The sequence below is a fragment of the Poromitra crassiceps genome (assembly GCF_964638095.1).
Source record: "Poromitra crassiceps genome assembly, contig: HAP1_SCAFFOLD_288, whole genome shotgun sequence".
Taxonomy (NCBI): Eukaryota; Metazoa; Chordata; class Actinopteri; order Beryciformes; family Melamphaidae; genus Poromitra; species Poromitra crassiceps.
This window is the reverse complement of record NW_028152112.1, coordinates 65,001-77,380: the sequence shown is the minus strand read 5'-3', so window position 1 is coordinate 77,380 and position 12,380 is coordinate 65,001. Positions and strand designations below refer to the sequence as shown.

The window sequence follows — 12,380 nt, the reverse complement described above, 5'->3', positions numbered from 1 at the left end:
CCCCCTCTCTCTCTCTCTCTTTCACTCTCACTCTCTCACTCTCTCCCACCTCTCTCTGTCTCTCTCTCTCTCTCTCTCTCTCTCACTCTCCTCTCTTTCTCTCTCCCCCTATCTCTCCCTCTCTCTCTCTCTCTCTCTCTATCTCACTCCTCTCTCTCTCTCCCTCTCTCTGTCTCTCTCTCTCTCTCTCTCCTCTCTTTCTCTCTCCCCCCTATCTCTCTCTCTCTCTCTCACTCTCTCCTCTCTCTCTCTCTCTCTCTCTCTTTCACTCCCTCTTCTTGCATCTGTTTGACTGGTCCCTCTCTGTATTTGAATGGTTGTTATGTGATTGTAAATGCATTATTGGGGCTCTGTAACAAGAACAGATTGCTTTTATCTACGGGAAAATATCTCTTTCAACAATTTGCCCATTTCAGTATAGAAAATGTGCCAGTGGCAAGGGCCAAAGTGCCCCACGAAATCGCAGAATGCCCCTAAAGACCGTGATCAAGGGGCGAAAAGTGCACCCCAAGATTTTGATCATTTATTTATATTATTTATTTATTTATTTATTTATTTATTTATTTATTTATATTTTTATTCAATTTAATTCATTTAATTTCCGCTTCCATCTCTAACACACACTCAGCACCTGTACAGCATTCATTTTTGTGGCCCCCAAATTTGTTAAATTCATTCAATTCTTCCTACATTGGCCCATTTCATCTGTTTTGATGACTTTGTTGTAATAACTGAAAGACATCAAGCTGTCAGCCATGTGTGTTCTGTTCCATGCAGAATAAATCAGCCTTGTGCTGATTATAAAAGCTTAGAAGAGAAAGGACAAGGCAGAGAGCAGCCCAGGCAGAGAGCAGCCCAGGCAGAGAGCAGCCCAGGCTACTTAAAGAGTTGGTGTCCACAAGCCGTTCACATGTTCTGTACAAATCACGTCAAGCACAGCAGTCTGAGCTTATCGTGTCACCTGTGTGTGTGTGTGTGTGTGTGTGTGTGTGTGTGTGTGTGTGTGTGTGTGTGTGTGTGTGTGTGTGTGTGTGTGTGTGTGTGTGTGAGAGAGATCATGGCCAAACGTGGTCCTGCAGACACCTATTGTAGTGGGAACTACCACATAAGCTGTTTTGAGTGCTTTGCCAACCCTGTCTGCCTGCCTGTCTGCCTGCCTGTCTGCCTGCCTGCCTGTCTGTCTGTCTGCCTGTCTGTCTGTCTGTCTGACTGCCTGCCTGCCTGTCTGTCTGTCTGCCTGCCTGCCTGTCTGTCTGTCTGTCTGTCTGCCTGCCTGTCTGTCTGTCTGTCTGCCTGCCTGCCTGCCTGTCTGTCTGTCTGTCTGTCTGTCTGTCTGTCTGTCTGTCTGCCTGCCTGTCTGTCTGCCTGCCTGCCTGTCTGTCTGTCTGTCTGTCTGTCTGTCTGCCTGCCTGCCTGCCTGCCTGTCTGTCTGCCTGCCTGCCTGTCTGTCTGCCTGCCTGCCTGTCTGTCTATCTGCCTGCCTGCCTGCCTGTCTGTCTGTCTGTCTGTCTGTCTGTCTGTCTGTCTGTCTGTCTGCCTGCCTGTCTGTCTGTCTGTCTGTCTGTCTGTCTGCCTGTCTGTCTGTCTGTCTGTCTGTCTGTCTGTCTGTCTGCCTGCCTGCCTGCCTGCCTGCCTGTCTGTCTGTCTGTCTGTCTGTCTGTCTGCCTGCCTGCCTGCCTGCCTGTCTGTCTGTCTGTCTGTCTGTCTGTCTGCCTGCCTGCCTGCCTGCCTGCCTGTCTGTCTGTCTGTCTGTCTGTCTGTGGACAGATTTTGTGAACACAATGGCATGAAAACATGTAAGATACAGTGACAAAACGTTACAGGTGTGTTAGTTGACTGATTTAATGAGTATTATACCATGGTCTGAGTGAATACTCGATTCTGATTGGCTGCAAGGTGTCCATTAAAAAGTGATATTGTACAGTGATAATGGACACCTAGCTAAATGGTCTGTTCACCGTTCATATCAATGCGCCATAGTTTCATCAGTGTTATCAGGAGAGCAGTTTGAGCTCTATACCCCCGTTAAGGGTTAATATGACAATTTTGGATGTTGAGAAAAAAATTGACTCGGTCAAAGTAAGTATTTAAATCACCCCTGTGTGCTCAGTTTATCAAAAATAACTCTTATTTACAATTTTGATTTTCGTTTCGGAGATTTTTAACCTCGCGTCACCAGGCTCTTCTCGGCGAGAAAGAGAAGATTTCCCTCGTGCACGAGAGAGAGAGAGAGAGAGAGAGAGAGAGAGAGAGAGAGAGAGAGAGAGAGAGAGAGAGAGAGAGAGAGAGAGAGAGAGAGAGAGAGAGAGAGAGAGAGAGAGAGAGAGAGAGAGAGACAACTCTCTCTGCATTTCACCACATCAGCAGCACACGCAGGGCGCTGCTCTCTCACTCTCACTTCCTGAAAGTCTTCGCTCTTAAATGTTAATATACTTGGCCAATACGTATCTATCATACAAAATAAAGCAAGCTGCCAAACGGTAATGTCTTCATTTAATGTAGAACGCAAAACATCGTTAAACCCGCATTCCTGTAATAAAGTTAACGTTTGAGTCGGCTTTAAAACGGAGCGGGTGGTGGAGGTGGGAGGGACTATTTTATTTCGTGGAAGACTGATTTACAGTATGAATAACAGACATTTAGCCATTTAGATTGCTTTATTTATTACACATGGAAATATAAATGACTGGTCTTATTGTTTTGTTGGCAAGTGACCATGGTATAAGCGGGTTAATGCACTTCGAGGTGTCCATTATCACTTTTTAAGGGACTTCGCGGAGGCAACCGTCCTCGGCTTCGCCTCGGACGGTTCACGCCTCCACGTCGTCCCTTAAAAAGTGATAATGGACACCTCGTCGTACATTAACCCTTACTTAATTGAGACTGATTCAATGGGCGTGATGGGAGCAAGGGGCCGGCCCCGCCACATATCAAACAGACTGAGGCTGCTGAAGCCTTTTGCTTCTATACCTTCAGAGCACATGAGAGTTTGCACGTCATCTTCTACATTTACACTTTCACTTTGTGACATCAAAAGAAAGCATGTGTACGTGAGCTGAAGCAGCCATGGCTCTGTGACTCAGTGAGACGTGACCTCAGCCCTGGACAGCAGGGCTGGCCCGGGACGTCCCGTCATGGGACAGGCCTGACCGAGAGGAGAGGGGCCAGTCCGTGGCTGTGAGCCAGAGGTGGAGAGAGTACTGACAAATCCTACTCAAGTACAAGTATTGTTACTAGTCCAGGAAATTATATAAAAATTGTATAAACATATATATATATATATATATGTTTTTCCTGTCCCCAAAATGATGTCACGATCCCCTGGGGGATCCCGACTCCTAGGTTAGGACCACTGAACTACACAACCGCTTTCTAGGAGCTGGTTTAGGGGTTCACTGGTTTGCTTTTTGCTCTTCAGCAGGCTGGATGGTGCTGTGAACCCAGAACCTCCAGCACTCTCTCAACTAGTGAAGCACCCTGCGGTCACTCCAAAACGTACTGATTCAATCAATCAATCAATCAATCAATCAATCAACTTTATTATCAGAAACAAGGTCCATGATTGATTATCATCTGATAATGTTGGTAGTGTGATTAATGATACACCAGATTTCAGTCTAATGCCAGACTTTGACTGAGCAAAAGGTGTGTGTGTGTGTGTGTGTGTGTGTGTGTGTGTGTGTGTGTGTGTGTGTGTGTGTGTGTGTGTGTGTGTGTGTGTGTGTGTGTGCGTGTGTGTGTGTCTGCTAGTCTAAGGAAAAGAAAAGTCCACACACAGTATAATGCTGTCCCGTGCTTTAATTAATTCCCTCCATACACAAACAACGTTTCCAGCAAGGGCTTCTTCAGGTTTTAAACCTGGCTCCATACACAACGTTTGTGCGGGACAGCATTATACTGTGTGCAGAAGACTCTTTTCTTTAAATCTTTGTATTTTGTGATCCAGCACCAGCTTTTTGAGGAATCCGGTGGATGTGCATATTTTTTCTTTTCTCTGCTAGGCTAACCCACCGGTTAGTCTCTGTGCATGCAGCATCCTCTGGTGGTTGTTGTACAGCAGGTAATTGTAGTTTTACAGCCACGGGCTGCAGTGCCACTTATGACCAAAAGACGGCAGTGGAGTGCTTTGCTTTGCTTTGCCTGCAACTAAAAATCACTGGTACACAACCAAAGACACAACTACCTGTGACATCATGTCCATCTCTTTCATATGTAATATGGGATTGGAGCCAAAAGGGCCAGTGTGTTATAGTAGATTTTCCAGGGGAGCCAAAACTAATTTTGATCAAACTTGGATGATCTGCTATTACCACATACTGTAGCCTACTAAGCACAATATTTGTTAACCTTTTGTGTTATCAAACAATCACTGCTGCATTTTAAGTCGAATACTTTATTTTATTTTTATTTATTTATTTCTATGGCAAAAGAGTGAGATACGCCTTTTTGGCACAAACATTGTCCCAATACAGCCATGCAGAATATGGACTTATGTAAGTAAACAATTGTAAAAACACATTCATTTGAATACAAATCTAACAGTTACACTTTAATCAACACTGAAACAAGATCAGATTGAATATCTTTATCTTAAAGTAATGCTCAGCAACTTTCACCAAGGCCTTTGAAATTGTACGGTGCTACATGGAACATATCAAATTGATTGATAGCTACATTTGTGTCTGTTAAAACCTTTTCATACCTCTATAGAGAGGCAAAGTGGAACGTCACTTCCTGCTTCAGCACTGTACCAGAGATTTTCATCTGCCATTTATTTTCCCATAGACATTTCGTAAAATGCTGATAAAATAGTTTCACTTCGTCGAACCAAACAGTGCAGCTAACGCTATAATCGGGAGAGACCATAGAACATTTCACTCAGACCAAAACTTAAAAAAAACATTGGAATTGTTTTTTCTTTATACCCGCACTTTGCCTCTCTATAGCCTACAGTAGACATGAGAAACTACTTTTGATTCTGAACTCTACTTTTTTCTTTTTGCTAGTAGGCTATAATACATTTTTGTATGTGTCCGACATGTGGCAGGAGGACACATAAGACCTGTATATAACAGCTCTTAACACTGAGGGATAACTTCAGCTACCTGCAGTCTCATCAGTCTTATTATCACAGTTCATTTTTGTTCACACTCCTAACATTATACAATAACATTTGAATTTATAGGCCTAAGTAGTATTTCATGGGATTTAGATGAATCTGATCTAATATTGACATAAAGTAGAATATCACTTACAATATGAATAGGAAGAATGTTGTGATCATGCTGCAGTGCTATGCTACCATTACTGCATTATGTCAGCATGCATTTTCAGCTGTTACAATCCTCTACCCACAATGCTTGTTCAGTATCAAAAGTGGGGTTTTCTTGGTGTTAAATGGGCGTAAGTGCAGTTATGCCCTTTTGACAGCAAACAAAACCCCCTTATATGTCTTTTTTTCCATCAAAACTTGTGACTTCAGTTGTGTCCTTTTGGCACTGAAAAGATCTTACTGAGGCCTTTCAATTTACCTTTAAATTATAATACTCATATTCACCCAAAATCACATCACCCAAAGTCACCCACTCAAAACACATTTATGTTCTGGAATAAGTCTACTCTAAAGAGACAGAGCAACAAATACATCTTTTCACATTTTGTTTTTTATTAGAAACAAGAAAATATTTCCACCAAAACAATATTATAAAGGCATGTAAACATGGAGACATAACTCCTTAGTGCATAGAAATAAATATGTCTTCAGCTCTCCGAGAGCCTCACTTTGGTCTTTTGCTGGTTCAGCCACCGTACTGCGTCCCACCACCATGTGGTGCTTGTAATCCGTTCATAAACAGCACGTCAATCCACTGTGCGCTTATAAGCTACTCCACCAAAGTACGTACAAAAAAGTGTCGTTTTACTGCTCTCTTCCAGAAATCCTAATCATCAAGTTATACACCTTAATTTTATTCACCGTACATATTATACTCCTCGCATGCTATATAAATTCAAAGCTTTACCATCTCCTAACTGCTGCTTATGTACTCATAACACTTTGGGCACTTTCCTCCACATGGTATGGGAGTGCCCAGGGATTGTAGATTTCTGGAAGGAGGTCTGTGATGTGCTGTCCATCATACTGTCTAAAGCAATTCCTTATTTACCATCTCTTCTTTTACTTAATGACACCTCTAACTTAGACCTTTCTATTACTCAGAGACGCCTCCTGCTGTCTGGCCTCACAGCTGCAAAAAGGCTCATAGCCTGTAGATGGAAGCCTCCTCACATTTTGTCTGTGCAGAAGTGGCTGCTAGATTTCATTGATGTAGCCATCATGGAACGCTGGGCGGCCGATATGCACCATGCTAAACTAGATAATATTATTTGCTGGAATCATACCATTAATGTCCTTAAATCTTTGTTATAAATAAATGTATTTTGTTCTTCCACTGGGTCCTTGGGGTGGGGGGGGGGGGGGTCTGGGGTGGTGGGAGGGTAGTTAGAAGGATTGTGCAAAATTGGGCGGGGAGGAGGGGCATTATAGGGATTTAAAACACGCTATTTAACAAATTTTTTTTTTTTTTTTTTTTTGGGTTAAATTTCCCTTGCCCTTCCCTTTTCTCATTTATTCTTGCTTATCAATGTTTATTTGGTCATTTGTATTGATCCAGGGGAGAATAATAACCCAGTGTTTGGTGTTCTTATCTCGTTTTTCCCAATTCGAGAAGACATGTTTAAACTCCTCTTTTTGGTTTGATGTTGATATAACCACATTCTTTCCTTTCCTTCCTTGTTTTGTTTTTATTTAATGAAAATACCAATAAAAAATTGATCAAAAAAAAAAAAAGTGTCGTTTTTTTGTTTGGCCACGTCCCCCCTTCAAGTCCTCATCTGTGTCTGTCCAAACAGCCAGTCCACAGGGTCTGCACCTCTGGCCATCCTCAGAGAGATCTCTGTGTTTCGGCTGAGGGAGGAGGCTTTGGAAGTCCGCAGGGCGCGGGGCGGTGCGCGGTGCAGTGCCACCGAGTGCTTCATCTGGGGCTTGGAGAAGTACCGTGGCCGGGGCGACCTCTGGAGCCGGACGGGGCCACAGCTGGGGGCCTCCACAGGACGAGCGAGAGCCTGGATACTTGTCATGTAGTCCTCCAGAGACTGGGAGCTCTGGGGAGACGAGGAGGAGGAGGAGGAGCAGGAGGGGTGGTCCTCCAGTGTCTCGGTGATGGTGGGTAGAAGAGTCAGGGGAAGCAGCAGCTTCATGCGCCTCATACTGCCAGGACAGAGGAGAGACAAGAGTTAGAGAGGAACCAGGACTGGAAACATCTCAAGAAACATCTCAAGACTTTTCTAAAGGCTTCAGTCAGGTCCAATTACAAAACAATGAACTTAGAAACAATTTAAATCTGGAGTGATTTTTAGGTAGGTAGCCAGTTTAGTTAAAAAGCCAAATCTACAGTAGTTATTGTCATCTATTATTATCTGTTCACTTGCTGTTTTGACTGTTGTCATTATGCTGTCAAAGGCCTTTTTCATGTGTATGTATTATTGAATATCAAATATTTAAACTGTAATCATTTTAAGCTGAAGTGAATGTGTGGATACATTGAAATCTACTCATCATAGTGAATCTGTGGTGTTGTCGCATGCAGTTCCTTTCAAAGTAACTGCTGCTATATTGTAAACGGCATATAAAGACGACACAGTTTCTAATGCAAGGTTAGTTTTTTTGGTCTAAAACCAGGAAGGTACAGCGATAACGAAGCACTCTCACCTTTGATGCGTAACTTGTTGGTCTGACGGGCCGTGTGTTGAAACAGAGAGATGTGGTTGAGTCTGCTGTGTGTGAGTCTTCTGAGGACGGAGTGTGAAGGAGCCAGGGTTTATATACAGGCTGCAGCACAGAGATAAGCCCACCCCCCCCCCCCCCCCTCCAGGCTGCTAAATATAGCCCTGTGACCATGTGACCTTGTCCCCTTCTGTGTAAACGTGTGTGTGTGTGTGTGTGTGTGTGTGTGTGTGTGTGTGTGTGTGTGTGTGTGTGTGTGTGTGTGTGTGTGTGTGTGTGGGGGTTATAGCCAGGTTCAGCGGTGCAGCTGCTCACCGTGTTTATATTCCACAAACAATGAAGTCCTGGGAGCAATCACATTACCAATTAAGACCACCCCATGTCCCACACCCACCCGACACCCCCCCCTCTCTCTCTCTCTCTTTCACTCTCTCCCCCCCCTCTTTCTCTCTCCCCCCTATCTCTCCCTCTCTCTCTCACTCTCCTCTCTTTCTCTCTCCCCCCTATCTCTCCCTCTCTCTCTCTCTCTCTCTCTCTCTCACTCTCCTCTCTTTCTCTCTCCCCCCTATCTCTCCCTCTCTCTCTCTCTCTCTCTCTCTCTCTCACTCTCCTCTCTTTCTCTCTCCCCCCTATCTCTCCCTCTCTCCCTCTCTCTCTCTCTCACTCTCCTCTCTTTCTCTCTCCCTCTATCTCTCCCTCTCTCTCTCTCTCTCTCGCTCCTCTCTTTCTCTCTCCCCCCTATCTCTCCCTCTCTATCCCTCTCTCTCTTTCTCTCTCCCTCTATCTCTCCCTCTCTCTCTCTCGCTCCTCTCTTTCTCTCTCCCCCCTATCTCTCCCTCTCTCTCTCTCTCTCTCTCACTCTCCTCTTTCTCTCTCCCCCCTATCTCTCTCTCTCTCTCTCTCTCTCTCACTCTCCTCTCTTTCTCTCTCCCCCCTATCTCTCTCTCTCTCTCTCTCTCTCTCTCTCTCTCTCTTTCACTCCCTCTTGCATCTGTTTGACTGGTCCCTCTCTGTATTTGAATGGTTGTTATGTGATTGTAAATGCATTATTAGGGCTCTGTAACAAGAACAGATTGCTTTTACTGTATCTATGGGAAAATATCTCTTTCAACAATTTTGCCCATTTCCGTGTAGAAAATTAGCCATGGGCAAGGGCCAAAGTGCCCCACGAAATCTCAGAATGCCCCTAAAGACCGTGATCGAGGGGCGAAAAGTGCACCCCAAGATTTTGATCATTTATTTGTTTATATTTTCATTCAATTTCATTCATTTAATTTCCGCTTCCATCTCTAACACACACTCAGCACCTGTACAGCATTCATTTTTGTGGCCCCCAAATTTGTTAAATTCATTCAATTCTTCCTACATTGGCCCATTTCATCTGTTTTGATGACTTTGTTGTAATAACTGAAAGACATCAAGCTGTCAGCCATGTGTGTTCTGTTCCATGCAGAATAAATCAGCCTTGTGCTGATTATAAAAGCTTAGAAGAGAAAGGACAAGGCAGAGAGCAGCCCAGGCAGAGAGCAGCCCAGGCAGAGAGCAGCCCAGGCTACTTAAAGAGTTGGTGTCCACAAGCCGTTCACATGTTCTGTACAAATCACGTCAAGCACAGCAGTCTGAGCTTATCGTGTCACCTGTGTGTGTGTGTGTGTGTGTGTGTGTGTGTGTGTGTGTGTGTGTGTGTGTGTGTGTGTGTGTGTGTGTGTGTGTGTGTGTGTGTGTGTGTGTGTGTGTGTGTGTGTGATCATGGCCAAACGTGGTCCTGCAGACACCTATTGTAGTGGGAACTACCACATAAGCTGTTTTGAGTGCTTTGCCAACCGTGTCTATATGTCTGTCTGTCTGTCTGCCTGCCTGTCTGTCTGCCTGCCTGTCTGTCTGCCTGTCTGTCTGTCTGTCTGTCTGTCTGTCTGCCTGCCTGTCTGCCTGTCTGTGTGTCTGTCTGCCTGCCTGTCTGTCTGCCTGTCTGTCTGCCTGCCTGTCTGCCTGCCTGTCTGTCTGTCTGTCTGTCTGTCTGCCTGTCTGTCTGTCTGCCTGTCTGTCTGTGGACAGATTTTGTGAACACAATGGCATGAAAACATGTAAGATACAGTGACAAAACGTTACAGGTGTGTTAGTTGACTGATTTAATGAGTATTAATTGAGGCTGATTTAATGGCCATGATGTGAGCAAGGGGCCGGCCCTGCCACATATCAAACAGACTGAGGCTGCACACCTTTTGCTTCTATACTTTCAGAGCACATGAGAGTTTGCACGTCATCTTCTACATTTACACTTTCACTTTGTGTCTCAGTGACTCAGTGAGACGTGACCTCAGCCCTGGACAGCAGGGCGGGCGCGGGACGTCCCGTCATGGGACAGGCCTGACCGAGAGGAGAGGGGCCAGTCCGTGGCTGTGAGCCAGAGGTGGAGAGAGTACTGACAAATCCTACTCAAGTATTGTTACTGCCTACCCCACACTACAGGATAATTTGCAAGATTATGGCCAAGATTCCCCCCTCCCGATTTTCTCGGGGGTGCTCCCGATTTGAAGCGCGTCGGGCAGATAATCTTCCCAAATGATCCTGTAGTGTGTGGGGTTCAAAGATTCACAATCGGGAAGACTGCCTCTTCCCGATTGTGAATCGGGCATATCTAACATGTTAGATATTTACAACCCGACAGGCGATTGCATCTTGAGCAGAGAGCCAGTAGTAGCTGCGTTTCCATTACAGTTTTTCGCAAAATAATCTGGTCCGCGTCCGCCCGCAGCCCCGCACAGAAACAAAGAACGAGGAAATTGTCATCGAGGTGAAATACCCGTGCGTCTTTGAACGGGACGGAAAACTAAATGCTATACTGCAAAGCATGTAGCCTACAACAAGCGCTTAGGTCTCAGCTTCCCGCATCGGCGAGTGTCCGCACGGAAAAGTGAGTCAAATCAGCAGATGCGCCCCTCCACAAGACACCTGTGCAGACGGTTTTCGCCTGGCCGTGCACAGTAGGCCTACACCCCGAATGGACGCGGCTGTCCGCGCAAATATTAGTTAAACAAATCCTTTCAGTGCAAATGCATTATAAAAACAAAAAATAAAATTTGTTTAGAAAACGAAATGACACTACTACACCCGGTGCGCACACTGAATAGGCATTTTAAAAGTTAACGTCGAGCCCTGCTTCCAAGGTGAATCTTCGGCATAATCTTCTAGTGTGTGGGGTTGCGTTTGAACAGACGCGATTGTGTGTGTGTCCCAAGATTGAAATGTTAAAAAATCGTCTCTCTCTGTCCTGTAGTGTGTGGGCTCTCAAGATTTTTATAATCTTCAAGGATTTGAAAATCCTGTAGTGTGGGGTAGGCATTAGTGAAAAAGTACAAGTAAAATTACTAGTCCAGGAAATTATATAAAAAATTAATATATATATATATATATATATATATATATATATATATGCTACCGTGCTGTTTTCATAGTGTGGTGTGCAAAACAAAAATCGTAATTTATTCGTTTACTCAGTGTACATTTAAAAGTACTCAAGTAGAATATCTATTATTACAATTACTCTAGTAAGAGTCAAAGTATAGCAAAAAAAACCCGACTCAAGTAGTACTTGTACTTGAGTACTTTCCACCTCTGCTGTGAGCGTCTGCTCTGGCACGTACACCTCACATCAGACACTATATGGCCGCCTGCCAGCAGGATGTCCACTCTGACCTGTGCTGATTATTATGACTGTGTGTGTGTGTGTGTGTGTGTGTGTGTGTGTGTGTGTAGGACGATGGAGAGCTCATGCTCGAGGGGTTGCTGAATATCTACTGGGGTCTGCGTCGACCAATCAGACTCCAGATGCACGACGACAACGCGAGATTGCGTTACTCTGCCACAGGACTCAACCGGTACATATGCCTTTGTACGCTTTACACACACCACACACATGCACACACTCACACACACACACACACACACACACACCCCACACACACACCACACACACTTTACACACACCACACACACACACACGCACACACACACGCACACACACACACACACACACACACACACACACACACACACACATACGCACAGGGCACCACATGCACAAGCTAACATCGACGCTTTCCCACGCCGGCCATATGCTAGGTTTCGACCTAGCCTTGTTCCATAGAATCTGAGGTGGAAAAGACATTTCAATGTCTGCATTATGTCATGTTAAACTTGTTGTCAGCTGTTGCATGATGTTGTCATGTTAAACTTGTTGTCAGCTGTTGCATGATGTTGTCATGTTAAACTTGTTGTCAGCTGTTGCATGATGTTGTCATGTTAAACTTGTTGTCAGCTGTTGCATGATGTTGTCATGTTAAACTTGTTGTCAGCTGTTGCATGATGTTGTCATGTTAAACTTGTTGTCAGCTGTTGCATGATGTTGTCATGTTAAACTTGTTGGCAGCTGTTGCATGATGTTGTCATGTTAAACTTGTTGTCAGCTGTTGCATGATGTTGTCATGTTAAACTTGTTGGCAGCTGTTGCATGATGTTGTCATGTTAAACTTGTTGTCAGCTGTTGCATGATGTTGTCATGTTAAACTTGTTGTCAGCTGTTGCATGATGTTGTCAT

General features: G+C 44.6%; 2 protein-coding genes across 2 annotated transcripts in view; one reads left to right on the top strand and one right to left on the bottom strand.

Moving 5' to 3' along the window:
• Nucleotides 1-6,857: 6,857 nt before the first annotated feature.
• LOC310770984 (uncharacterized protein) lies at nucleotides 6,858-7,838 on the bottom strand. The gene is made up of 2 exons (XM_083663677.1): nucleotides 7,769-7,838; nucleotides 6,858-7,267 (listed from the first exon to the last, which is right to left on the bottom strand). Exon 2 carries the CDS (start codon nucleotides 7,264-7,266, stop codon nucleotides 6,880-6,882), a length of 387 nt encoding a protein of 128 aa, XP_083519803.1. The 5' UTR covers nucleotide 7,267; nucleotides 7,769-7,838; the 3' UTR covers nucleotides 6,858-6,879.
• A 1,089-nt stretch (nucleotides 7,839-8,927) lies between these two features.
• The window catches only part of LOC310770986 (ras association domain-containing protein 4-like), a gene marked incomplete at its 5' end in the record, with an annotated part of 11,040 nt that continues 7,587 nt past the window's right edge, over nucleotides 8,928-12,380 (top strand). Inside the window, 2 exons of the mRNA XM_083663679.1 lie at nucleotides 8,928-8,996; nucleotides 11,540-11,675. Coding sequence (XP_083519805.1) covers nucleotides 8,928-8,996; nucleotides 11,540-11,675 — 205 coding nt within the window. The remainder of the gene's footprint in view (nucleotides 8,997-11,539; nucleotides 11,676-12,380) is intronic.

Bases quoted from the DNA above. Each gene is read 5' to 3' on its own strand.
- LOC310770984 (XM_083663677.1), bottom strand. From the start codon at position 7,266: ATGAGGCGCATGAAGCTGCTGCTTCCCCTGACTCTTCTACCCACCATC.